Source organism: Balaenoptera ricei, chromosome 15, assembly GCF_028023285.1.
Source record: "Balaenoptera ricei isolate mBalRic1 chromosome 15, mBalRic1.hap2, whole genome shotgun sequence".
Lineage (NCBI taxonomy): Eukaryota > Metazoa > Chordata > Mammalia > Artiodactyla > Balaenopteridae > Balaenoptera > Balaenoptera ricei.
This window is the reverse complement of record NC_082653.1, coordinates 74,186,061-74,213,017: the sequence shown is the minus strand read 5'-3', so window position 1 is coordinate 74,213,017 and position 26,957 is coordinate 74,186,061. Positions and strand designations below refer to the sequence as shown.

General features: G+C 42.0%; 1 protein-coding gene across 2 annotated transcripts; it reads left to right on the top strand.

Moving 5' to 3' along the window:
• Window positions 1-278: 278 nt before the first annotated feature.
• PSPH (phosphoserine phosphatase) lies at window positions 279-25,276 on the top strand. Of its 2 annotated transcripts, XM_059896656.1 has the most exons (7): window positions 279-547; window positions 5,779-5,833; window positions 19,759-19,917; window positions 20,817-20,951; window positions 21,421-21,566; window positions 22,572-22,720; window positions 24,829-25,276. In XM_059896656.1, exons 3-7 carry the CDS (start codon window positions 19,778-19,780, stop codon window positions 24,934-24,936), a joined length of 678 nt encoding a protein of 225 aa, XP_059752639.1. In that variant the 5' UTR covers window positions 279-547; window positions 5,779-5,833; window positions 19,759-19,777; the 3' UTR covers window positions 24,937-25,276. The 2 variants fall into 2 exon arrangements, with proteins under 2 accessions (XP_059752639.1, XP_059752640.1); XM_059896657.1 differs by lacking the exon at window positions 20,817-20,951.
• Window positions 25,277-26,957: the final 1,681 nt, after the last annotated feature.

Here is a 26,957-nt window from a genome sequence, read left to right as displayed (position 1 = left end):
TCAAAAAAGTTCCCTAAGGGGCTTTCGTGAATTGCAAAATCAGTGCAGAGGTCCCTCGCTTCTCTCACGTACTCTTATCCCAAGTGGTGGTGGCGGTGGGGAGCGCTTGGGTAGCACGCGAGCTCTTTTGTTCCTCCTTCGCAAAGTGGAGGTGGTGTGACCCGAAGCTTTGCGGGATAGCGTCCACCGCGGAGTTCAAGTCTAGGTCCGCCAGCGCTGAGCCCCCGGAGGGAGGAGGGGGCGGGCTCAGGGAGTCCCTCCTTCGGGGGCGGGGCCAAGGGCTTCTTCGCTGCCCGGCCCTGCAGAGCGGAGGTCTGCAGGCTCTAGTTTAGTAAAGCGCATGCAAACCCGGCCAGAAGCCACCGCACTTATCAGCAGATCTCATGATTGTTTGGTAAAGGCTCTGCGGGTCTACGCAGGTCACCTCCCTCGGAACTCCGCGACTCCACGTCGGAGCCAGCCCTCGGCCCCCCTGCAGTCGGACGGTTACAGCCGCGGGAGACCTGGAGGCGGTGGCAGCGGCCCAGGAACTAGCAGCAGCGCCCGGGTAAGTCTGGGCATGTGTTTATCTCTCCGTGTGCCCAACTTTCTGATTACCGGTCTGCCTGTCCTACACCCAGGGCCTCTGTGATTCTACATTTATTTTCCTTAATCGGGATAGATAAAATATTTCATGGGATTCCAAGGCTTTTTTTTCATCCGTTTACTTTTGAATGGTTTTCACTTGTTTTATCCCACTGCTGCCTGTTACCAAACAGCATGAATGAATGATGCAATCCTACATAGGGGAATCATCAGTACAAGAGTAGGAAAATCTCCAGAATTCAGAGTTGCAGTGTCTGACTTCATCAACTTCTTTACCATTGGAATTAGAATTTTAAATATGTACTTACCAGATACATTGTTGTAAAGGTAGAGCTTCAAGCTGGGAATTAAATAAATAATTCTTCTATTAATTAAACTTATGTACTATGTTTTCTTTATATGTGACTTGCACGTTGTGTTTACTCTTTAAATATTTGACTGACCGGTATTGGAATGAGGATCAGGGAAGAAAAATTAAATCCAGGATTTCTACATGTTATTACAACTGCCTGGTGTGTTTGCAATATAATGATAATAGTCCTGTCACTTTCATGTTGGGAAGCAAAGTAGTCTGGACGTTTTAAGTTTTCAGTTTATTTGATACATGCCTAATAACTTTTTTTAAGCTAATGTTTTATTGATGTATAATTTAATGCAATAATATGCACCCATTTTACGTGTACATTTTGATGAATTTTGACAATGTTGTACACACTTATAATCACCACCACAATAAAACACTTCCATCACCCTTAAGTTTTGTAGGGCCTCTTTGCAGTCAGATCCCCCCACTTCTAGCCCTACTGGCCTGATTTTTGTCATAATAGCATTTGTTTGTATTTTCTAGGGTTTCATATAAACAGAATCATATTGTACGTACTCTTTTGTGTCTGGCTTCTTCTGGTCAGTATAATGTTTTCTATATTTATTCATGTTACAGCGTCATTAGTAATTCATATCTTTTTATTGCCGAGTAGTGTTCTATTCTAGGGACGTAACACACTGTTTATCCATTTATCTGTTGGTGGTCATTCTAGTTTTGGGCTATCATGAATAAAGCTGCTTTGAATATGTTTTTTGTTTTCTTGTTTTTTTACATACATTTACTTATTTATTTATTTATTGGCCACACCGCACGGCACGTGGGATCTTAGTTCCCCGACCATGGATCAAACCCATGCCCCCTGTACTGGAAGTGTGGAATCTTCACCACCGGACCACCAGGGAAGTCCCATCCCTTAGCTGCTTCTTTTTTTTTAATACATACTTTTAATTAATTAATTAATTTTTGCCTGTGTTGGGTCTTCCTTGCTGCTCGCAGACTTTCTCTAGTTGCAGCGAGTGGGGGCTACTCTTTGTTGCGATGCGCGGGCTTCTCATTGCGGTGGCTTCTCTTGTTGAGGAGCACAGGGCTCTAGGCACTCGGGCTTCGGTAGTTGTGGTTCACGGGCTTAGTTGCTCCGTGGCATGTGGGATCTTCCCAGACCAGGGCTCGAACCCATGTCCCCTGCATTGGCAGGCGGATTTTTTTTTGTTTTTTTAAATTTTAATGGACATACTTTTATAATTCTTTATTTATTTATTTTATTTTTGGCTGTGTTGGGTCTTCGTTTCTGTACGAGGGCTTTCGCCAGTTGCGGCAAGCGGGGGCCACTCTTCATCGCGGTGCGCGGGCCTCTCACTATCGTGGCCTCTCCTGTTGCGGAGCACAGGCTCCAGACGCGCAGGCTCAGTAGTTGTGGCTCACGGGCCTAGTTGCTCCGCGGCATGTGGGATCTTCCCAGACCAGGGCTCGAACCCGTGTCCCCTGCATTGGCAGGCAGATTCTCAACCACTGCGCCACCAGGGAAGCCCCGGCAGGCGGATTCTTAACCACTGCGCCACCAGGGAAGTCCCCTGAATATGTTTTCATTTCACTTGAATAAATCTCCAGGAGTGGGATTGCTGACTCTTACGGTAGATAAATGTTTAGTTTCGTAAGGAACTGCCAAACTGTTTTCCAAAGTGGTTGTACCATTTTACATCCCCACCAGAAATGTATAAGAGTTCCAGTTGTTCCATGTCCTCACCAATACATGGTATTGTCAGTCTTTTTTATTTTTGTTATTCTTCTTTTGAGTTTATTTGCATATCTTTTTTGAAATGTCTATTGCTTATATTTTAATGGGTTGTTTGTTTTATTGAGTTGTAAGAGTTCTTTATTCTAGATACAAGTGCTCTATCAAATATATGTATTGTGAATATTTTCTCCCATTCTGCGACTTGCCTTTTTTTCCCTTTCTTTCTCCCCCCACCACCCTCCATAATGGTGTCTTTTGAAAAGCAGAAGTTTTTAATTTTTTCCTTTTATTATTCATGCTATTTGGGGTTTATTTGAGAAAATTTTGCCTACCTTAAGGTTGTTCTATTAGTGTCTATTGCTGCATAATAAATTATCCCAAAACTCAGCAGCTTAAAATGACAAACGTTTATTTTCTCACTTTCTGTGGGTCAGAAATCTGGGAGCAGCTTAGCTGGGTGGTTCTGGTTTAGGGTCTCTTAAGAGGTTGCAGTTGGCCAAGGTCGACTTATCTGAACACTTTATTGGGGGAGGATCTGCTTCCTAGAGCACTCACCTGGTTATTGGCAGGATTCAGTTCCTTGAGGGTTGTTGGACTGAGGTCCTCAGTTCCTCACTGGCTGTTTGCTGGATGTTCCCTCAGTTCTGCCACATGGGCCTCTCATTGGGCAGCTACCAACATGGTAGCTGCCTTCCCCCAGAGCAAGGAGTGGGGGTGCTGGGGCAAGATGGAAGCCACATTCCTTTTTTTTTTTCTTTTTTTGAGATTAACTCACTTTATTTTATTATTTTATTTTATTTTTTGGCCTCACTGTGTGGCTTGCAGGATCTTAGTTCCCCGACCAGGGATTGAACCCAGGCCCCAGCAGTGAAAGTGCCGAGTCCTAACCACTGGACTGCCAGGGAATTCCCCGAGATTAACTCACTTTAAAAAACCCACTTTTATAATATTTTCTAGTTAGAAGTAATTATGGATTCACAGAAGGCTGCAAAGAAATATACAGGGAAATCTCATGCATTCCTCCTTCCCCCATGTCCCTTCCCCCGAAGACAACATCCCAAGGAACTGACATTGGCACAATCCATAGAGCTTGTTCAGACCTCACAGTTATACACACACTCATTTGTGTCAGTCTAATTTTGCAAGTGATATCCTATCACCTCTGCCTCACTCTATTCACTGGAAGAGAGTCACTATACCCAGCTCACTCTCAAGGGTAGGGGGTTACAGATGGGTTGGGATAGCAGGAAGTTGGTTCACTAGGTTTTTTGGATTTTTTGTTTTTTGGCCTCGCTGTGTGGCTTGCGGGATCTTAGTTCCCTGACAAGGGATGGAACCTAGGCCCCCCTGCAGTGGAAGCACAGAGTCCTAAACATTGGCCCACCAGGGAATTCCCACTAGGGGCCATTTTAGAGGCTGCCTACCACAGGTGTGCAATTTTCCTCCTGTGTTTTAGAAGTCTTATAGTTTTAGCTTTTGTGTTTAGGTCTTGATTCATTTGGAGTTAATTTTTGGCATTGGACTACAAGTTAGGGAAGAATATACATTTCAAGATTTCTATATTTTATTAAAACTACCAGGTAGGATTTCAATATAATAACGATCAGAGTCTTGTCATTTTCATGCTGGTGAAACAAGGGACGTCTTAAATTTTCACATGATCTAATACATGCCCAATTAAAAAAAAAAAAAGGCCAGTAACAAAGTATGAATTCTAAATTAGAAGAGAAATAGAGCGGGCCTTTATAGTTAAACCAATGGATCAAAGGAGAAAGAATAAACTCTATTAAAGAAGCAAATTGGAAATATTCCTTTTCTTGTCCTGCCATTCCTGGCAGTGGGTTCTCCTTAAGAACAGCAGCTTCCGGGGAGGGTCGCTAGGGTGCAGCTCTCGCGGGCCTGCAGGGGAGTGGGATTCAGAACACCTGCAGAAGCCAGCCATGCTCAGCAGAGTGGGAAAGAAACGCTAGACTTGCATGCTCAGGTACGAAGCTTTGAGTACACTTTGTACTCTTCCTCCTTCACGGGAGTATTATCCTGTGTGACTCCGCTGAGAGAAGGGTACACCGAACCCTTTCTGAGTTCAGTGAGGACCGTATTCGAACCTTCCAAATGATTTATTTCCATTCTAGCTTCCTTCCTTTGTCAACCTCTACTTTGCTTTTTCTTGCTGCTTGTTCTTAACTATTTCTTTGTATCTCTTTTTTTCTTCTGAGATTTAGCACCTTTATCCACTTTTTTTTTTTTTTTTTTTTTTTTTTTTTGCTGCTTTGGGTTTTCGTTGCTGCGTGCAGGCTTCCTCTAGCTGTGGCAAGCGGGGGCTGCTCTTCGTTGCGGTGCTCGGGCTTCTCATTGCGGTGGCTTGTTGTGGAGCATGGGCTCTAGGCGTGTATGCTTCAGTAGTTGTGGCTCGAGGGGTCTAGAGCGCAGGCTCAGTAGTAGTGGCACACGGCCTTAGTTGCTCCGTGGCATGTGGGGTCTTCCCGGACCAGGGCTCGAACCTGTGTCCCCTGCATTGGCAGGTGGATTCTTAACCACTGTGCCACCAGGGAAGTCCCTATCCACTTCTATTTACAGTTTAAATGATGAGGATTATAATTTGAAGTTGTTGGCTTCGTTCCCTTGTTATTGGGCAGCAGGACTCCTCCGTGACTGTTCTTGGAATGTTGTTGACTTTCCTCATTTTGAAGGAAGCAGGGACCATTTTGTAGAGCCTGTAATGGACCTGTGTTGGCTTCTCTGTATTTGTATTGTGTTTTCCCAGTAGATCCTCTTTCCCTTTCTCTCTCCTTCTTTGAGCCTTGCTAATCAGGTGTAGGTGATTTCCTATCAGACTCGAAGCTTTTGCAGAATTAAAGCCACAGAAGAGTGTTTCCTCCTCTGCATGCTTCAAGGAGACAGAAGTGAAGGGTTTCCCAGGGGAAGCAGTCTTAGGAGACTTTGCAGCTGACCCTCCTTTGTACTGGTCCTGCTAGGAGGGACAGTGAAGCTAGACGGTCTCCTCTTTCTTCTCCTGTGTCTGGACCTTGACGTTCATGTCCCTGTTTTTTTCTAGGCTCTCGCTCTTGCAGAACTCACAAGATCTCTCTTAAAGAAATCTGTAGTCAGAACTTTATGCTGTGTTTTTATTCAGGAAAGAAGCAGGAAGAGAAGAGTATTGTCTCCTAGGAATCCAGCCCTGGAGAAACGTGAGTCCAATTTGTCTTCTGTTTTCATTGTCATTGTTGTATATTTATCAGTTAACAGTTTAATATTCACTGAATAAAAAAAAATTTCCTGCTGTAACCTATGTGGCATGCTTAAAAATCTCAGGTTCCCCGAAGAATAGCTGTTCTTTTTTATCATAAAATATACTATAATGCATTGACCAGAAACCATAGTCCTAGTTGCAGGAAGGCTCTTTGACGCTCCTCTGATTCAGAAACCTCTCAGCCTCCACTGGGCATTGTTTCACTGCTTGGAGGGCCCCAAACAGACTCATCCCAAAGACCAAAGCCACCCCAGGTGACGCCCGTCTAAGCCCAGGAAGCTTTGCTCTGTCGGCTTCCTCAACCTCTGTACCAGCTTATATTTGTTCTTACACAGGTGAAGGTAAGAGGTCAATCCCAGCAAAAGGGGAAGTTGGTGAAGGTGATCTTAGATGCCTCTTGCGAGATACTTAGATGGAAAAGTTGGAAGAGAGTTTGGATGAGCAAGTTTTTCTCCTTTTATCTAAAACCAGACCTCCTAAGGTTGGCCATGAAGGAAAACTTGTTTTTGTACTTTTGGAGCTGGGGGTGAGGAGGGGTTGTCAGCTGTGGCTTCTTTACCAGTTGGCCCTCTGCTTTCCCAAGATGGACCTGCTTGAGGTCGGGTGGGCAGGAGTCCTGTCCTGAGACACAGAAGGCAGTGGTCCAGTGGTCGGGACCAGGCCTGGGAGCTGCCATGTCTAAGCACAGACCTTTCCACCAGGATTTCTTCCACCCCCATCCTGTCCCCCTTCCTTGCAAGGGCCAGATGTGAGAGGTCCAGAGTCCATTCTCCAGCAACGATTTTTCTAATGTACACAATTCACTTTGAAGCAACTGAACTTACTCAGCAGATTTCCCCTCTGTCCCCTGGAGCTATGAGAATTTTGACTTTGTATGACTCATGAGTCACTCCTGGTGGAGACAATGAAAAAAAGAGGGAACCAGAAGTGAACAAGGAGGCAGAGCATTTTACAGTGCGGGTTGGGAAGCGCTAAAGGAAGCTGAATTTGTTCTGCAGTCTAAGCAGGGGATTGAAACCCATGTAAGCTGAGGGGTGGAGGGCATATCCCCTGGCATGAGCATTTAGTGGGCAAAGTTAGGGTCATATAATCCAGCTCCATCTGCTAGGGAGGGCATGAAGAAAGAATCAGTCTTCCATGTAACTTCAATGTAATGTTTGTGTATGGCTGTTAGCATAACTGGCACCATCATGGACCCTTACAGTTTCTCCTGTCCTTCCGCTGACCCTACCCAGGACTGTACTGTGCAGTGACTCACTTCTCTGTCATCAAGGGCTTTGTAGTTAATAGACATTGTTTAATAATCATTAGGACCAGGTAGCCTCTATGCTCTGTTAGTCCCCAAACAATGATGAAAACCCTCCCCTGATGTATTGCCGGCACCCACGAGACTACTTACCCATTCATAAATCTTGGCTTGGGAGTGCACGCCCTGTTTCCAAGCGCCTACTCCCAAGCACTATAAAATTGTCCCAATGGCCCCTGGGTGGTGGGAAGTGCAGCTGCGAATGCTTCTGGATTGTTGTCCACCCAATCCAGATCCCACCCTCTGAGTAAGTTACCTGTGATAAACCGATCCATTGATTATACAGAGCTGCCTGCCTCATTTTTTGGTCTCAAGATGCCTTCTCAGTTTGGTGGGCACTTTTCATTCCCTCTGTCCTCCAATAGTTTGTCTCAAAAATCCTGTCTTTGGAATCAAAATCTGTCTTTGGAACCACAGTGCAACCCAGGATGCAGGTGTCAGCAATTCTGAGTCATAAGTCAGGACTAATGTTCATCTGGCTCTGTGAAAATCAGTCCTCACTTTATTTGAGGAAATGTACATTTCCTTTCATATTTGAGGCTCATGATCTGGTTGAAGCTATTGCTGATATCAGTGGTTGGAAAGAGGCTAAAGGTGCTGGCTTTTCAAATGTGAGCAATAATGATTTGTCTGATCATCCCAACGAGACTGGGAACCTCTTGAAGATGGTGCCCATTCTGCATTTCCCAGGACTTGTGCTAGGCACAGAGAGGCACTGTGGATTGGCTTCATCTTCTTACATCTTTGAGGCTTCAGGAGCCTGTCAGTCATTCTCAGGAGTCTTGCCCATTCTCCATTATTTGTGTTGCCTCCTGTACATTCTTTTTTTTTTAATTTTTAAATTTTATTTTATTTATTTTTTTCTACAGCAGGTTCTTACTAGTCAGCAGTTCTATACACATCAGTGTATACATGTCAATCCCAATCGCCCAATTCATCACACCACCATCCCCACCCCCCCGCGGCTTTCCCCCCTTGGTGTCCATACGTTTGTTCTCTACATCTGTGTCTCAACTTCTGCCCTGCAAACTGGTTCATCTGTACCATTTTTCTAGGTTCCACATACATGCATTAATATACAATATTTGTTTTTCTCTTTCTGACTTAACTTCACTCTGTATGACGGTCTCTAGATCCATCCACGTCTCAACAAATGACCCAATTTCATTCCTTTTTATGGCTGAGTAATATTCCATTGTATATATGTACCACATCTTCTTTATCCATTCGTCTGTCGATGGGCATTTAGATTACTTCCATGACCTGACTATTGTAAATAGTCCTGCAATGAACATTGGGGTGCATGTGTCTTTTTGAATTACGGTTTTCTCTGGGTATATGCCCAGTAGTGGGATTGCTGGATCATATGGTAGTTCTATTTTTAGTTTTCTAAGGAACCTCCATACTGTTCTCCATAGTGGCTGTATCAATTTACATTCCCACCAACAGTGCAAGAGGGTTCCCTTTTCTCCACACCCTCTCCAGCATTTGTTGTTTGTAGATTTTCTGATGATGCCCATTCTAACTGGTGTGAGGTGATACCTCATTGTAGTTTTTTTTGTTTTGTTTTGTTTTGTTTTGTTTTGTTTTTTCATTGTAGTTTTGATTTGCACTTCTCTAATAATTAGTGATGGTGAGCAGCTTTTCATGTGCTTCTCAGCCATCTGTATGTCTTCTTTGGAGAAATGTCTATTTAGGTCTTCTGCCCACTTTTGGATTGGGTTGTTTGTTTCTTTAATATTGAGCTAAATGAGCTGTTTATATATTTTGGAGATTAATCCTTTGTCCGTTGATTCGTTTGCAAATACTTTCTCCCATTCTGAGGGTTGTCTTTTTGTCTTGTTTATGGTTTCCTTTGCTGTGCAAAAGCTTTTAAGTTTCATTAGGTCCCATTTGTTTATTTTTGTTTTTATTTCCATTACTCTAAGAGGTGGATCACAAAAGATCTTGCTGTAATTTATGTCAAAGAGTGTCTTTCCTATGTTTTCCTCTAAGAGTTTTATAGTGTCTGGTCTTACATTTAGGTCTCTAATCCATTTTGAGTTTATTTTTGTGTATGGTGTTAGGGAGTGTTGTAATTTCATTCTTTTACATGTAGCTGTCCAGTTTTCCCAGCACCACTTATTGAAGAGACTGTCTTTTCTCCATTGTATATCCTTGCCTCCTTTGTCATAGATTAGTTGACCATAGGTGTGTGGGTTTATCTCTGGGCTTTCTATCTTGTTCCATTGATCTGTGTTTCTGTTTTTGTGCCAGTACATATTGTCTTGATTACTGTAGCTTTGTAGTATAGTCTGAAGTCAGGGAGTCTGATTCCTCCAGCTCCGTTTTTTCCCTCAAGACTGCTTTGGCTATTCGGGGTCTTTTGTGTCTCCATACAAATTTAAAGATTTTTTGTTCTAGTTCCGTAAAATTGCCATTGGTAATTTGATAGGGATTGCATTGAATCTGTAGATTGCTTTGGGTAGTATAGTCATTTTCACAGTGTTGATTCTTCCAATCCAAGAACATGGTATATCTCTCCATCTGTTGGTATCATCTTTAATTTCTTTCATCAGTGTCTTATAGTTTTCTGCATACAGGTCTTTTGTCTTCCTAGGTAGGTTTATTCCTAGGTATTTTATTCTTTTTGTTGCAATGGTAAATGGGAGTGTTTCCTTAATTTCTCTTTCGGATTTTTCATCATTAGTGTATAGGAATGCAAGAGATTTCTTGCATTAATTTTGTATCCTGCAACTTTACCAAATTCATTGATTAGCTCTAGTAGTTTTCTGGTGGCATTTTTAGGATTCTCTATGTATAGTATGTCATCTGCAAACAGTGACAGTTTTACTTCTTCTTTTCCAATTTGTATTCCTTTTATTTCTTTTTCTTATCTGATTGCCGTGGCTAGGACTTCCAAAACTATGTTGAATAATAGTGGTGAGAGTGGACATCCTTGTCTTGTTCCTGATCTTAGAGGAAATTCTTTCAGTTTTTCACCATTGAGAATGATGTTTGCTGTGGGTTTGTTGTATATTACCTTTATTATGTTGAGGTAGGTTCCACCTATGCCCACTTTTTGGAGAGTTTTTATCATAAATGGGTGTTGGATTTTGTCAAAAGCTCTTTCTGCATCTATTGAGTTGATCATATGGTTTTTATTCTTCAATTTGTTAATATGGTGTATCACATTGATTGATTTGCGTATATTGAAGAATCCTTGCATCCCTGGGGTAAATCCCACTTGATCATGGTGTATGATCCTTTTAATGTGTTGCTGGATTCTGTTTGCTAGTATTTTGTTGAGGATTTTTGCATCTATATTCATCAGTGATATTGGTCTGTAATTTTCTTTTGTTGTAGTATCTTTGTCTGGTTTTGGTATCAGGGTGATGGTGGCCTCATAGAATGAGTTTGGGAGTGTTCCTTCCTCTGCAATTTTTTGGAAGAGTTTGAGAAGGATGGGTGTTAGCTCTTCTCTAAATGTTTGATAGAAATCACCTGTAAAGCCATCTGGTCCTGGACTTTTGTTTGTTGGAAGATTTTTAATTACAGTTTCAATTTCATTATTTGTGATTGATCTGTTCATATTTTCTATTTCTTCCTGGTTCAGTCTTGGAAGGTTATACCTTTCTAAGAATTTGTCCATTTCTTCCAGGTTGTCCATTTTATTGGCATAGAGTTGCTTGTAGTAGTCTCTTAGGATGCTTTGTATTTCTGTGGTGTCTGTTGTAACTTCTCCTTTTTCATTTCTAATTTTATTGATTTGAGTCCTCTCCCTCTTTTTCTTGATGAGTCTGACTAATGTTTTATCAATTTTGTTTATCTTCTCAAAGAACCAGCTTTTAGTTTTATTGATCTTTGCTATCGTTTTCTTTGTTTCTATGTCATTTATTTCTGCTCTGATCTTTATGATTTCTTTCCTTCTGCTCACTTTGGGTTTTGTTTGTTCTTCTTTCTCTAGTTCCTTTAGATGTAAGGTTAGATTGTTTATTTGAGACTTTTCTTGTTTCTCAAGGTAGGCTTGTATAGCTATAAACCTCCCTCTTAGAACTGCTTTTGCTGCATCCCATAGGTTTTGGATCGTTGTGTTTTCATTATCATTTGTCTCTAGGTATCTTTTGATTTCCTCTTTGATTTCTTCAGTGATCTCTTGGTTATTTAGTAACGCATTGTTTAACCTCCATGTGTTTGCGTTTTTTACGTTTTTTCCCCTGTAATTCATTTCTAATCTCATAGCGTTGTGGTCAGAAAAGATCCTTGATATGATTTCAATTTTCTTAAATTTACTGAGGCTTGACTTGTGACCCAAGATGTGATCTATCCTGGAGAATGTTCCATGCGCACTTGAGAAGAAAGTGTAATCTGCTGTTTTTGGATGGAATGGCCTATAAATATCAATTAAATCTATGTGGTCTATTGTGTCATTTAAAGCTTCTGTTTCCTTATTTATTTTCATTTTGGATGATCTGTCCATTGGTGTAAGTGAGGTGTTAAAGTCCCCCACTATTATTGTGTTACTGTCGATTTCCTCTTTTATAGCTGTTAGCAGTTGCCTTATGTATTGAGGTGCTCCTATGTTGGGTGCATATATATTTATAATTGTTATATCTTCTTCTTGGATTGATCCCTTGAGCATTATGTAGTGTCCTTCCTTGTCTCTTGTAACATTCTTTATTTTAAAGTCTATTTTATCTGATATGAGTATGGCTACTCCAGCTTTCTTTTGAGTTCCATGTGCATGGAATATCTTTTTCCATTCCCTCACTTTCAGTCTGTATGTGTTCCTAGGTCTGAAGTGGATCTCTTGTATACCGCATATATATGGGTCTTGTTTTTGTATCCATTCAGCAAGCCTGTGTCTTTTGGTTGGAGCATTTAATCCATTCACGTTTAAGGTAATTATTGATATGTATGTTCCTATGACCATTTTCTTAATTGTTTTGTTTTTGTAGGTCCGTTTCTTCTCTTGTGTTTCCCACTTAGAGAAGTTCCTTTAGCATTTGTTGTAGAGCTGGTTTGGTGGTGCTGAATTCTCTTAGCTTTTGCTTGTCTGTAAAGCTTTTGATTTCTCCATCGAATCTGAATGAGATCCTTGCCGGGTAGAGTGATCTTGGTTGTAGGTTCTTCGCTTTCATCACTTTAAGTATATCATGCCACTCCCTTCTGGCTTGTAGAGTTTCTGCTGAGAAATCAGCTGTTAACCTTATGGGAATTCCCTTGCATGTTATTTGTCATTTTTCCCTTGCTGCTTTCAATAATTTTTCTTTGTCTTTAATTTTTGCCAGTTTGATTACTATGTGTCTCGGTGTGTTTCTCTTTGGGTTTATCCTGTACGGGACTCTCTGAGCTTCCTGGACTTGGGTGGCTATTTCCTTTCCCATGTTAGGGAAGTTTTCAACTATAGTCTCTTCAAATATTTTCTTGGGTCCTTTCTCTTCTCCTTCTGGGACCCCTATAATGCAAATGTTGTTGCGTTTAATATTGTCCCAGAGGTCTCTTAAGCTGTCTTCATTTCTTTTCATTCTTTTTTCTTTATTCTGTTCCACAGCAGTGAATTCCACCATTCTGTCTTCAGGTCGCTTATCCGTTCTTCTGCCTCAGTTATTCTGCTATTGATTCCTTCTAGTGTAGTTTTCATTTCAGTTATTGTATTGTTCATCTCTGTTTGTCTGTTCTTTAATTCTTCTAGGTCTTTGTTAAACATTTCCTGCATCTTCTCGATCTTTGCCTCCATTCTTTTCCCAAGGTCCTGGATCATCTTCACTATCATTATTCTGAATTCCTTTTCTGGAAGGTTGCCTATCTCCCCTTCATTTAGTTGTTTTTCTGGGGTTTTATCTTGTTCCTTCATCTGGTACATAGCCCTCTGCCTTTTCATGTTGTCTGTCTTTCTGTGAATGTCGCCTCCTGTACATTCTTATAAGGTTCTTTAGCCTATCCCATTTATCTCATTTTAGGTCCTCTAACATCATTTGTTTGTCTGTTGCTGGCTTTCTCTCCATTTACAAATGGCTTATTCTCCATGCTCAGTGGAACTGCACTGCATTAAGCACTGCTTCGCTGCTGATAGACTTCTCTCTTCTACGCTTTTATAGTGAGCCTGCTTAGCCATGTAATATTAGGTTAATTCCCTCTGGACCAGAGCCAAGTGGGTGTTTCTGAGGCACAGAGAGTGGGATATGGAGCTCCTTGGAGTTCGCTGGCTTGGTGGGAATTTGACAGTTTATGAAACCTGTTTCTATCTGCTGGTCTCCCAAAGAATGGGCAGACTTCCTTCTTTCACTATTTCTCTAATAATTAACGATGTTGAGAATCTTTTCATGTGCCTGTTGGCCATATGTATGTCATCTTTGGAGGACAGTCTGCATTTTTGCTGAAAGTCTTTGACATTTCCTGGGTCCACGTTACTTTCTTCCTTCCTTCCTTCCTTCCTCCCTCTCTCCCTGCCTCCCTCCCTTTCTTTCTTTCTTTCGCTGTGTTGGGTTTTCATTGATGCGCACGGGGTTTCTCTAGTTTCATCATTGCAGTGTGTGGGCTTCTCATTGTGGTGGCTTCTCTTGTTGTGGAGCACGGGTTCTAGGTGCGCGGACTCAGTAGTTGTGGCACACAGGCTTAGTTGCTCCCGTGGCATGTGGCATCTTCCCGGACCGGGGGTCAAGCCCATGTCCCCTGCATTGGCAGGCAGATTCTTAACTACTGCACCACCAGGGAAGTCCCCACGTTACATTCTTAACAATGTCTGATCTTATTTAATTCTGCTTAATTTATCCACCTCTTTTATGTTGTCTCTGTGCATTTGAGACCCAAGTTTCAGTTCTTTGGCCATCATTTAGGAGCTGTATGACTTTGGGTAAAGCATTTAACTTCCTTATACCTCTATTAGTTAATCTGTGAAATGGATGTATTAATATTGTTCCTGCAGAAAGGCATGGGACTAGCCCTAGGTAATGACTTTGAGTTTCCTTCCAACTTCAGAATATATGATATTGATTCTGTTTCTCTGTTATAGCCATCATTGCTTGTTAAGGATTTTAATTTTAGGGTAATAGCACACTAAATTGGAATTGTTTTAGTGAGAATAGTAATCTACTCAATTCTGTGTTCTCAGTAACTGCTTAGATTCAGCTCTAATTCATGAAACATTTAATTTTAGCACCCACTGTGCTGGAAACAGAAAGATAATTCAGTCAAGGTTCCTACCCTGAAGGAACTCACATTCTAGGAAGGGAATGGGAGTGATTAATTAATTCTCTGAGGGGGTTTTGAAGGAGCTAGTACAGGGAAAATAATTTGATCTGAACCTTGAAGAATAAATAGGGATTTTCCCATTAGACATGAGTAATTAGATAATTTCAGGCAGAGGGAACAGCATCTGCAAAGGTACAGAGAACTAAAAAATCATGACATGTTTAAGGAACAAGAAGTCCTCTGTATTCCTTGAGCATAAGGTGTGGGTGTGTGTATGTGAGTGTATGTGGGGGGAGAAGAGCAATGGGGAATAGATTGGTGAAATAGGATTCATATCATGAATGGCATAAATGAATAGCAGAGACATTTTGTTAATTTATATGCTAATGATGAGGAATGGATGAGCAAGGGCATCATGAGGTCTGATGTGATTAACCTGATTTGATTCTTCAGTCCTTAGCAGCCAAACCTGAACACAGGCAGGCACAGCAGTATAGTTAAAATTTAAGTGCAAATGACTATGTTAAAAAAAAAGTCTTTACCTTTAAAAAATACATACTGAAATATTTTTGTATGAAATGATATGATTTGCTTTGAGATAAATCAGATTTATCTCAAAGGTGGAAGTGTGTGGGTGTGAGATTGCGATTTGTAATAAACATATATTTGGTCCTGTCCTATTTCTGGCACAGAGCTCCTAAAACCCTTGGAATTTCCTGTGATGAGAGGGATAAAGATGTCTCTTATGTTAATGTGGTGACTTTTGGACCCACCTAAGGATGGGGGCTGTTTGCCATGAGAGCCAACCATGTGATTAGAGGGTTGGAACTTTTGGTCCCACTGCCCTGACCTCTGGGGAGGCAAGAGAGGCCGGAGGCTGAGCTTAGTCAGCAGTGACCAATGATTTAATCAATTATGCCCTTGTAAAGAGTCCTCCATAAAAACCGAAAAGGACGGGGCTCACAGAACTTCTAGGTTGGTGAACACATGGAAATTTGGGGAGAATGGCATGCCTGGAGAGGGCATGGAAGCTCCATGCCCCTTTCCACATACCTTGCCCTGTACATTTCTTTCATCTGCTGTTCCTGAGTTATATCCTTTTAGAATAAATCTAGTAAAATTCTGTGAGTCACTCTAACAAATTAATTAAACCCAAGGAGGGGGTTGTTGGAACCTCCAGTCTATAGCAGGTCAGTCAGAAGCACAGGTGATAATCTGGACTTGTGGACTTGTGACTGGCATCTGAAATGTGTGTGTGTGTGTGTGTGTGTATGTGTGTCAGGGGTGGAGTGGGGTCAGTCTTGTGGGACTGAACCCTTGACCTGTGGAATCTGATGCTCTTCCTGTGGGTAGCTAGTGTTGGAATTGAGTTGAAATGTAGGATACCCTGCTGGTGTCCAAGAATTGCTTGGTAGTGTGGGAGCCCTACCCTCCCAATGTTGGAATTGGGGTGCAGAACCTTTTATAGTGGGGTTGATGAAGCAAGATTTGCTATGATTGTTGAAGCAGGATGATAAATACATGGAGTTCATGTATTCATACTTTCTATTTTTGTATGCATTTGAAATTTGCCACAATAAAAAGTTAAAAAAATGGTTAGTTGTGGGTATGTAATTCACCATTTTATCATTTATTTATTCATTCAACCTTCAGAATTAATTGAGCATCTACTCAAAAGAAGTTCAAAACAATAGGTGTTTTGGAAAATTTTGGATCTTAGTATAAAGAGCTTGCAATCCAAGAGTGGAGGTGCTATGCACATAAATGAATTTAAGATAAGTTGGAATATTATGAATTCCATATCTTAAAAAAACAGATCTACATGAAGTACTGTGGAAGTTCTGGGGAGAGATTTTTTTCCAGCTCAGGGGAATCAGGGAAGACTTAATAGTGAAGATGGCATTTGAGCTTTATTCATTCACTTAATTCAACCGATATTACTGAGTCCTACTGTGTGCCAAATACTGTTCTCAGTCCTAAGGATCCAACAGTGAACAAAGCTGATAAAGATCCTACGCTTGTGAAATTGACATCCTAATGGGAACAGATAGACAACACATAATAAACATAAGTTTTATCGTGTGTTAGAAGATGAGAGATGTTACAGAAAAAAGAAGTAAGGCATCGTGAGGGAGGTTAGTAATGTTGGGGGTAAGGTTAGGGAGGGAGGGTTACAGTGGTAAACAGGGTGGTCAGGTTGACATTTGGGCAAACTCTTGCCAAGGGAATTGGCCAAGTGGATAGTCACGTGAAGAGCCTTCCCTCCGAGGGCACAGCTGGAGCAAAGGCCCTAAGTGGGAAGTCTGCCTGGTGTATTTGCAGAGCAGCAGGAGGACCAGCGAGGCTGGAGCAGAGTGAACAAGGGGGAGAGGAGTTGAAAATGAGGCCAGAGAAGTAATGGGGAGGGTATGGTGGTGGTGGTGCCAGAGTTGGGGGGCAGACCTTCTAGGTAATCATAAGAACTTTGGTTTTTACTTTTAGTAAAATGAGGAGCCAGTGAAGGATTTTGAGCCAGAAGTGTAGCATGATTTGCTTATAGCTTACAGTGATTCTCTGGCTGTTATGTCGAGAGCAAATACTGGGGTGGGGACCTTTTAGGAGGCTTTTGGTATAATCTTGCCAAGAAACATTGGTGTCTCAAGCTAGAACGATAGCAGTGGATGTGGTGAGAAGTGGTCATATTTTAGTTAGAGCTTAAAGGCAGAACCAACAGCATTTCCTGGAAGATTGGATGTGGGATTTGAGAGAAAGAGAAATGTCAAGGGTGACTAAAGAATGGAGTTGCCATTAAGGGAGAGAAGGAAGGCTGCAAGAATGATAGTTTTCTGGGGGGAGGGAAGAGCGGGAGTTCAGTTTTGGGCATGCTAAGTTTGGGATGTTTACCAAACATCTGAGTGGAAGTCAGGTAGGTAGTTGGAGTTTAGAGTTTGGGAGAGAAAACTGAGCTGCAGGTGTACATTTGGGAGTTACTGTCATAGAGACAGCATTTAAAGCCATGAGCCTAGATGAATTAATTCATCTAGGGAGTGAGTATAGGTAGAGAAGACCAAGGACAGACCATGGGCCATTGCAACATTAAGAGAACAGAAGAGAACCGACCAGCAAAGGAGCTTAGCCTCAAAGAGCCGATGAACTGTGAACCTGGGAAGTCAGTCCTCTAAGTTGAGGGATCAGCTTGAACAAGAGCTTGATGCTGGGGGAAAAAACAGATTGTTGATAACCAGTAGCAGATGTGTTTAGTATTCATGTTTTTTAGGAATAGTTTTCTGTTGAATGGAGACTTATTCACATTTAGGTTGATAATGTTAGTGCAGAGTTTAAGATTCTATTATCTAACTGGATTCATTAATTTACCCTCCCTTGCCTATTTTTATTGGATCTCTAATGAAACTCACATTTCCTGTTTGGAGTACTCTCTTGTAAGGGGTCAAACAAGGATCAACAATTTTTTTTGGTAAAGGACCAGATAGTAAATATCTCAGGCTTTGCAGGCTGTACAGTCTCTGATGCAGCTACTCAACTTGTCTGTTGTAGTGGGGAAGCTGCTATAGACACATAAACGATGAACATGGCTGTGTTCCAATAACACTTTATTTCGGACACTGAATTTTGAATTTTATGTAATTTTCATGTTTCACGAAATATTATTCTTCTATTTTTTCCAGCTACTTAAAAGGTAAAAAAGTCATTCTTCGTAGGCTGTACAAAGATAAGTGGCAGGCTGGATTTGGCCTACTGGCTGTAGTTTGCTGACCCCTGGCTTAAAAGATTTTTTTTTTCAGGTCAACTTTGAACCAGATCATTCTGCCAAATGCATTGGTTTTATTTATTTATTTATTTATTTATTTATTTATTTATTTATTTATTTATTTGTGGCTGTGTTGGGTCTTCGTTGCTGTGTGTGGGCTTTCTCTAGTTTTGGTGAGTGGGGGTTACTCTTTGTTGCGGTGCGCGGGCTTTTCATTGTCGTGGCTCCTCTTGTTGCGGAGCATGGGCTCTAGGCGCTCAGGCTTCAGCAGTTGTGGCATGTGGGCTCAGTAGTTGTGGCTTGCGGGCTCTAGAGCTCAGGCTCAGTAGTTGTGGCACATGGGCTTAGTTGCTCTGCGGCATATGGGATCTTCCCAGTCCAGGGCTCGAACCCATGTCCCTTGCATTGACAGGCAGATTCTTAACCACTGCACCACCAGGGAAGCCCCAAATGCATTGGTTTGAAATCAGTTACAAAGTGGGTTGGCCAGACTCCTTTGAGTCTGTTTTCAGCCACTGTTTATGCTGATTTGCATTGTCCGTGTGGCGTTGTACATGACATATTAGTCTCTTTGATGGGTGAGTGGTCTGGGTGACCTCTAGGATCTAGTTCACGTCCACGATTCTAGTCCAGTGATTTTCTTAAAAAAGAAAAAAAAGAAAGAAAGAAATACTCAAAATTCTTTTGAAACTATCCTCCATAGCTTCGGCAGCACTGTGGTCTCCCAGAGTTTCTTCCCATGACCTCTCCCTCTCATTTTCCTTCTCAGGCTCCTGACTTGAATGTCCTGTTCCTGCGCTCTGTCCTCAGGCCTCTTCTTTCTCCCTTTTTCCACTCTCCCTGGTGACTTCCATCAGTCTGTGACTTCAGTTACCACCTCTGCACCAGAGACTAACATGTGTGTGTGTGTAGCTCTGACTTCTCTTCTGAGGTGGAAAGCAAGGTTTCCCGTTAGCTAGAAGTTAAAATCCAAACTCCTTAGCCCGGCCCGCACTAACTCCCCGTGCACTGCCTGGCAGCTGGACTGGGCTGTTGGGCAGCTTCCAGCACGTCATCCATCCTTGGGCTGCGTTGCCTTTGCCCTTGCTCTTCCCTCTGCCAACATTACCCTCTCTCCTTGCTGCCGTCTCCCTCCCTGCTAATTCCCAGCACACCCCAAATTGATACCCTGCCCTTTGAGAACCCACTCAGAGGGCCACTTACTCTGCAAGATTCAGCTTAATGCCTGTACTTCTTGGAAGCCCTGTTTCATAGGCAAGGTTCAACATTTCCTCTGTGTGCTCACGGTAACTTATGCACATTTCCATTGTAGCCCTTGCCTTATTGCTCTGTTAGGTCAAAAGTCCTTGAATACTGGTTGAACATCAAATATATTTATAAGTTGGTACCTTCACTAGACAATTCCTGGGAGCAGAGTTTGGGTCCCACTAATCTTTGTAACCCCAGAGCCTGACATTTAGAAGATGCTTAATTTGTGTTAAAAAAAAAAAAAAATGAATGACTCCATGAGGACATGCTTATATGGGCTACACTGACTTGGATACAAATTAAAATATATTGACAGTCGTAGGCAAAATTAGACCTTTTTATGACTCTATTTTATGTCTTTAACTATATTTATCTTTTTCTGTTGTAGGAGGAAAATTCTTCCCAAGATGGTCTCCCATTCAGAGCTGAGGAAACTTTTCTGTTCAGCTGATGCAGTGTGCTTTGATGTTGACAGCACAGTCATCAGGGAAGAAGGAATTGATGAGCTGGCCAAATTCTGTGGAGTTGAGGATGCTGTGTCAGAAATGTAAGAACAGTATTTATTCACCTTACGAAATGATAAAGAATTGCAAAAGAAGAGTGACTTTTGGATGACATGCAGGACCAGAGCCACAATTCCCTGATCTTAGTCCCTGCCTATGAAACATGGGCACTAGGCTTTTTCCTCCGCCACTGAGAGCTGAATTTGGTAATGTACATCATCCAACCATCCATTTATACAAATATTTATGGCAAAAAAATATATGGTTGCCTCTGACAAACACATATGGATGACATACTCTTAGCTTGGTCAGGGGAATGATGACGATAAGTAACCAAAGAAGATGACCTGGGGGGTCTCCAGGGGTCCAGTGCTTTGTGTCATGGTTGAAAGTGTGGCCTTAGTGGTTTGCTAGAAAGCTAGTTATGGTTCAGAGTCTCTTCATAGGTGCCTGGATGAGAGTCCCTCCCTCCCTCCTGCCCCCCCCTGTGCCGCCTGCAGTCACTAGGTCATGGACCATTTCATGTTCAGCTTCCTTTGATGCAAGAGTACCTGGCCTCTGGTTTCTTTCTTGGTTTACAAACGCTCACAGCTTCCAAGGCAGGTACCTGTGGATAGTATATGTGGTTTTCTTAGCTCACTGGAGGGTGTATTTGTGGATGCAAAGGATAAAGGATTCTCTTTACTGATGTCTTTTGCACCTTGGTATCGTTTGCTCTGCAAAATAGACTTAGGCTATTTTGGCTTCAAAATATTAACGTGATTCTCAAGCAAACCTTCAATAGTTTATCCCAGGCCTCACTCACTCCCATGGCCACGTACCACGTCTGTTGTAGGGTGGGGCACCTTCCTTGTGCGTGGACCTTGTGAGGAGCTGGGGAGGGTAGACGTGTAAACTTCGAAGACAGCACTTGGCTGGCCTGATTTTTGGGTCTTCCTCCTAGGACACGGCGAGCCATGGGCGGGGCAGTGCCTTTCAAGGCTGCCCTCACAGAGCGCTTAGCTCTGATCCAGCCCTCCAGGGAACAGGTGCAAAGGCTCATAGCAGAGCACCCACCACACCTGACCCCCGGCATAAGGTAAGGGGCTCCCTGGTCTGGGTACACTGTCTCCCTATCAGCACCTGCATTTGGGGGCACGTCCACCTGAGGGTATCTCACCATTACTTTAGAGCTCCCTTCTTTGTGGTTCCTTCGGTACTTGTATATGGTCTTGTCTGCTAGTTGGTCCTGCCCACGTCTGCCCTCCCTCTCTCCCCACGGAGAGCCCAAGCCTCCTCTTCTTCTTGTGTTTCTGGGTCCATGGGCAGAATAGAGTTGTGGAATGGTTTCCTAAAGCGGTCAAGCCCCACCCACTAATTTCTAAGTGCTTTTAGAAAAACATATATAAAACATTAATTCATTAGGCAATATACCTCGTCTGATGTACCTTGGGCAAATGCATCTGGAGAAAAAAATATATTTGAGTTTCCTTTTCATGTTTCATGTTTTCTCTTTTATATTAATCAGCATTTGGTATTTTATATGTTTTTTGTTTTTATTTTTTCAGGGAGCTGGTAAGTCGCCTACAAGAGCGAAATGTTCAGGTTTTTCTAATATCTGGAGGCTTTAGGAGCATTGTGGAACATGTTGCTTCAAAGCTCAACATCCCACCAACCAATGTCTTTGCCAACAGGCTGAAATTCTACTTTAATGGTAAGTCTTTAATAGTAACGTTTTCTCCTTCTTATCAGTTTTAGTGTTCAGTATCCTAGGAAATGTCTGTTGGAACGCAGCTCAAGCAAGGTGGCATCATAGTTAAATGCTGCGATAAAGGATTCTCTTTATGATGTCTTTTGCACCTTGGTATCGTTTGCCCTGCAAAATAGACTTAGGTCATCATCTCTCCTACCTTCAGTGTCCATATAATCATCTATCTGTATATAAATGTCTGTACTTAGTAACATGTTAGTTCCTATGTAACCCACGTGACTTATTCTGTTATGCATCATATTTCAGTTCTATGAAAGCTCTCATGTATCTGAATCAATTTAGACTCAGGAAGGAGAGTTAATTTGTGAGCAAGTCGCTGCACTTTAGCTGCCTTTGGAGGCACCTCCTGGCCCCTCTCTGGACCATCACAGAGCCACAGCTGTAGTTTTCTGTCATCTCAAGATGTCTCCAGTTATGTCAAGGGGTGGCTGACATTCTTAAAACCAAATAATATTAATTAAAAAAAAATTAAATGTGTTAATAGAATACTTTTTAAGGGTCTATAGATAGAAATCATTAAAAAAAAAGTAGAGATAAGTGTGGTAATTACTGTAAGAATGGAAATAATCCATCAAATATAAATTGTAATCTCTTCTTAGATGAAATTGTATATTAACATGTTTTAAATTAGTATATTACTATTTCATGGTGTTCTGCCACCTCAACAAGTTTTGAGAATTATGACACTGGAAGCTTAGAGGATAAAATTAATTTACCCCAAGATATTTATCATCTAAAGGAGTAACCTTGACAAGAGGTATTTGTAATTTAAAAGCAAAGCTTGTTCATTCTGAGGAATAAATGTGGAAGTCCAGGCTGTGTCACTTTACTGAAGGCCGTTTTTAGCCTTGTGAGTGACATGAAGGTGAGGCTATCATCTATGCAAAAGGCTGGCCCTACTGATACAATCCTGTGGATCTTTAACACTGTTTTAATGGCTCTTTTAAGGTGAATATGCAGGTTTTGATGAGATGCAGCCAACAGCTGAATCTGGTGGGAAAGGAAAAGTTATTAAACTTTTAAAGGAAAAATTTCATTTTAAGAAAATAGTCATGATTGGAGATGGAGCCACAGACATGGAAGCCTGTCCTCCTGCTGTATGTATTAAGTGTACTAATTTTTTTGCGGTTGTACTTTTACTGTTGACAGCTGACTTAGAACTCAGTACAATTTGTGAGAGTTAAACAAAAACCTGTATCAGCCTAAAATAAAAAACCAAAATAAATAAAACAAATTCAATCTCAATATATTAATTGGCTTTTTGCAAACCTAAGGAAGGTTGCAAATAAGGAGCTTAAAAACCTTTTAAAACTTCCAAAGACCCCTTGTCCCTGGAGGATGGCTGCCACCTCTTAGCCCAAGTACGTGCTCAACAAGGTTTGGCTTCATTTCCACAAATAATGCAGCTCTTATACTATAACCAAAATTTTAATGTTGTTTTATATTTGATAAACTATTTCCTCATACGTTATCTCATTTAATCCTCATAACAGCCCTGTGAGGTAAAAGTATTATCTTCTCCTTTTTACTGATCAGGGAACTGAGGCTCAGGGAGGTTTGATACCACGCCCATATTAAAGCATTTTATTCTTCTGAATTAACATTGTTTTCTGAGACTAACAGGAAACAAGTGCTATAGAGCCAATATCTTATCTATCACATGTCCATTTCACGTATGACTTTGACTATATTGTCTTGCTCTAACTTAAGAAAAACTGAACCAAAAATACAGTGGTGAACGTTTTACTACCTAGTTTCCTGAGTTCTAAAAATAGCATCTTTCTCTGTCAATGATTAAGCATTCGTGGTTAAAGAATCTTTTGGGATCCTTCTAACACTACTTGAGTCAGTTCGAGATAACACATTCTTAGATGATTTATAGCCAATGTTGGGGTTGACTAAGTAGTGAACGCCGGGCTAGTTGAATGAGTACAAGGCATAAAATGCAGGGTTCTCTCAAGGGGCCCCCGATCCCGGTGTCCAGAAAGAGCAAACTTACAAATTCCAGATGACCCTACCAGTCAGAAAATGATACAGCCTGACTGAGCCAAGAGAAAGTGGTGTGCGTGCAGGTGTGTGGCCCTGGAAGGTGGTCAGAGGAACCTGTGCCCTAAAGGACGGTTAGCAGCCTGCATGCGGAGGCCTGGCAGGACTTGGCGGGGTGGGTGTGTGTGGAACTTCTAGAGGGAGGGGAAGCAGCAGAGCACAGTATGTACTAGCATGGTCCTAGGCACGAGTGAGCTTTCTCTTCAGCAAGAGAAGAAGACCCCACATACCAGGCACTCTGGTGTTACCTTTGGGTCCTGGGAAGCCCTGGAAGGCTTCTGGACCGAGAAGGAACAAGTCAGTGTGTTAGGACAGCTGAGTTGGTGCTGGCATGCAGAAAGGGCTGCAACAGAGGCAGGGAGCTCAGTTAGAAGGAGGCTAAATTTAACTAGAAGGTAAGCATCTAGTTATTCCCCACCCCCCCCCCCTTGTATGGTATGAAAATAAAAATGAAGACAAAGGTCAAGTAAGAGAATTTTGTACTTCTAAATTCGTGTATATTGTGTCTGTAGCCTGGCAGAAAAAGAGAAAATACCATTTAAAAAGATCATTGACTAAAAGAAGGTATCACTGAGCAGAAATTAATGAAACAGTGTAACTTTAAATAATTCTACCAGTGGAAAGTAGAGTGCTGCTAACATACTCTGGGGTTGTCATCTCCTTCAGCCCAGAATCACATGCCCTCCTGGGAGGGAGGTCCCTCAGTTTCACCCAGGACGCCAGCCGGGAGATACCTGCTCTGGTCCTGATTCCAGGCCCCGGGCATTTCCACGGCACCACAGGCTTTTCTCTGATCTTCTTTCTCTGAAATTGTCTGGCCTGGATGTGATTGCCACCTAGTTTAGAACTCAGATGTTTACCGCCTGGTGTGGTTTTATTTTTGTAAGCAATTGTCTTGGTTTTAAGAGGGCTTCAGTTCTCCTGAAGCCCGCAATGTCCAGCTGAATGCATCTGCAGCAGTGGTGGTCAGACTCATTCATTCTCGGGGCAGGAGGGGGGAAGGAGGCTCCCAGGGAGCTGGGGAGGGAGGTGCCCCAGGTGAGGCTGGGCTCACCTCTCTTTACACAGAGTTTATTCTTTTAAACAACACTTACTGCCCTAGGCTGCTGCTGTATCTTTCTCTCTCTTTTAAACTATTTCCCTTTTGTTCTCTTCTTAGGATGTTTTCATTGGATTTGGAGGAAATGTGATCAGGCAACAAGTAAAGGACAACTCGGAATGGTACATCACTGATTTTGTAGAGCTTTTGGGAGAACTGGAAGAATAAGATCCGTTTTTATACAGTTCATAACAATTTCAGGTTAATTTTTAAAAGTTATACAGTTTGATACTGTTTGCTTCCAATTGCATATTAGGACTTAATATATAAATTTAGTACTGATTATCTGTACTTCCAAGTAAACTATAGTTAGGGCTCCTAGAACATTGTGGTTTGGTTTTTTTTTTTTTTTTTTTAACTGTAGTTCTGGTATTATTATGACCATTTAATTACCTGGAGAGTTTTATAATTTGAATTCTTTATGTATTTTCCTAGCTATATTTTATTTGAAGCCTTTTGAAGGTGGATAGTAAACACCTTCATTATTGGAAATATGGATTAGGCAGCTTTAAGTGAAATTGGTTTTCCCTTTATATATAAATAAAAGTTTATCCACATATCAGAACAGATTTGTAGAATTTTTTTTTTTTTTTCTTTTGAGCCACACCACGCAGCTTGTGGGATCCTAGTTCCCCAACCAGGGGTTGGACCCAGGTACTCAGCAGTGAAAGCACGGAGTCCTAACCACTGGACCGCCAGAAAATTCCCGATTTGTAGAATTTTTAATTCTGCCTATCATGTATTTCAGTATCCAGTATTTCAAGTATTTAAGTATTTGAGTAGAAACGACCTCTGGGCAAGGAACCAAGGAGTCGAGACCCTCCTGAGCACAGGGCAGAGTGCCTGTCACAGTGAATCCACCACTCAGCCCCCGCCACTGAGGGAAGCGCTGGGCCAGAGGGATGGAAGTGCTTTTACGACCTCTTGGTATTTGTCATATAGGGAATGTTACAAAGATTTTTTAAAAAAGATAACCATGGCGCCTTAAACAAAACTACTGACCTTAAAAAATGGATATTTGATAATCACATGAACTAGGAGAACTAAAAACAAGTTTTACTTATGCCAGATGAAGATCAGTATTTTCCCTTAAATGAATTAAGAAATAACTCCTCAGAATATATATGAACCATTTCTTTCTTACAGAGGACTTGGGAGGACCTGAAAGCCCAGGTTCATGTTTATTCTGAGTAGCGCCTTGAAAGGGACATTTCAGAACATGCTTTGAAAGTAGGAGATTATATTCTCTCCCTGGTGGGAAAGCGGCTGGGGGGGTGGGGGAGGGGGAAGACAGAGACACAGGTTTAGGAAGAGGCAGGCCATGAGTGGATACTATTGGATAATTAAGTAGAAAAGGCCGGAAGGGTTTAACATTGGAAGTTATTTGAAAAATTTATAATTTAACCAAATAATCAACTTTGGCCAAATTGTCAGATAATTATTTAGCCAAATAATCAAATCAGATGAATCAAGCTTCCTTCCAGATCAAAGTTTCTGTAGGAGAGCCATGAAATCAGTTTGGCAACCTTTAACCGAGACCCCAGACAGCAAGGCAGTTGTTTCATAATTGTGAGTGCTCGCTGGCAGCTCTCTTTGAAGCCGTTTTGCGGTGTTGGCACTCTCAGTGGTGCAAAGTGGGCAGGGCCAGGCATGCCAGGCCTGTGAAGCGTGCTTCAAATTGTTTCAGCCTCTGCTACCACCCTGTGTGCATAAGCTGGAGCAAGCCGGGTGGGCAGGTTAACTTCTATGAGCTTGTTTCCTGTCTGTTAAAAATAGGGCAGTGATATCTGACCTCAGGGCTATGAGAATCACATGAGGAACATGTGAAAACACCTTGGAAAATGTGAAAATAAGCAGTGTGACTTGTGATCAGATCACTCCCCAAGTTTTCTGAACCTGATCATAAAGATTCTGAGGGTCATAGAGGCAAAAGCCACCATGCCGTGCCGTCCGTTCTAACCGCCAGGCCTTCAGAGCCTGCCCTCCACTGGGCAGCAGCCTGCACAGGGGGGGTGCGTGCTGAATTTGGCTCAGAGGAGTCTGATCTGCTGAGGAATCATGATACCCACAGAGAACCTTTTATACCAATTATACAGCCCCTCCTCTGGCCCCCAGGCTGCCCAGCTCTCACAAGCTGCACAAAAGCAGCAGGGACAGTCCCTTCTTTGTTGTGTCAGAGGGGTGAGTTT

Excerpts from the sequence above, each read along its gene's own strand:
- PSPH (XM_059896656.1), top strand. The coding sequence starts at position 19,778 with ATGGTCTCCCATTCAGAGCTGAGGAAACTTTTCTGTTCAGCTGATGCA. Across the intron at positions 20,952-21,420 it reads CACCTGACCCCCGGCATAAG|GGAGCTGGTAAGTCGCCTAC; the intron begins GTAAGGGGCTCC and ends TTATTTTTTCAG. Across the intron at positions 21,567-22,571 it reads GCTGAAATTCTACTTTAATG|GTGAATATGCAGGTTTTGAT; the intron begins GTAAGTCTTTAA and ends GGCTCTTTTAAG.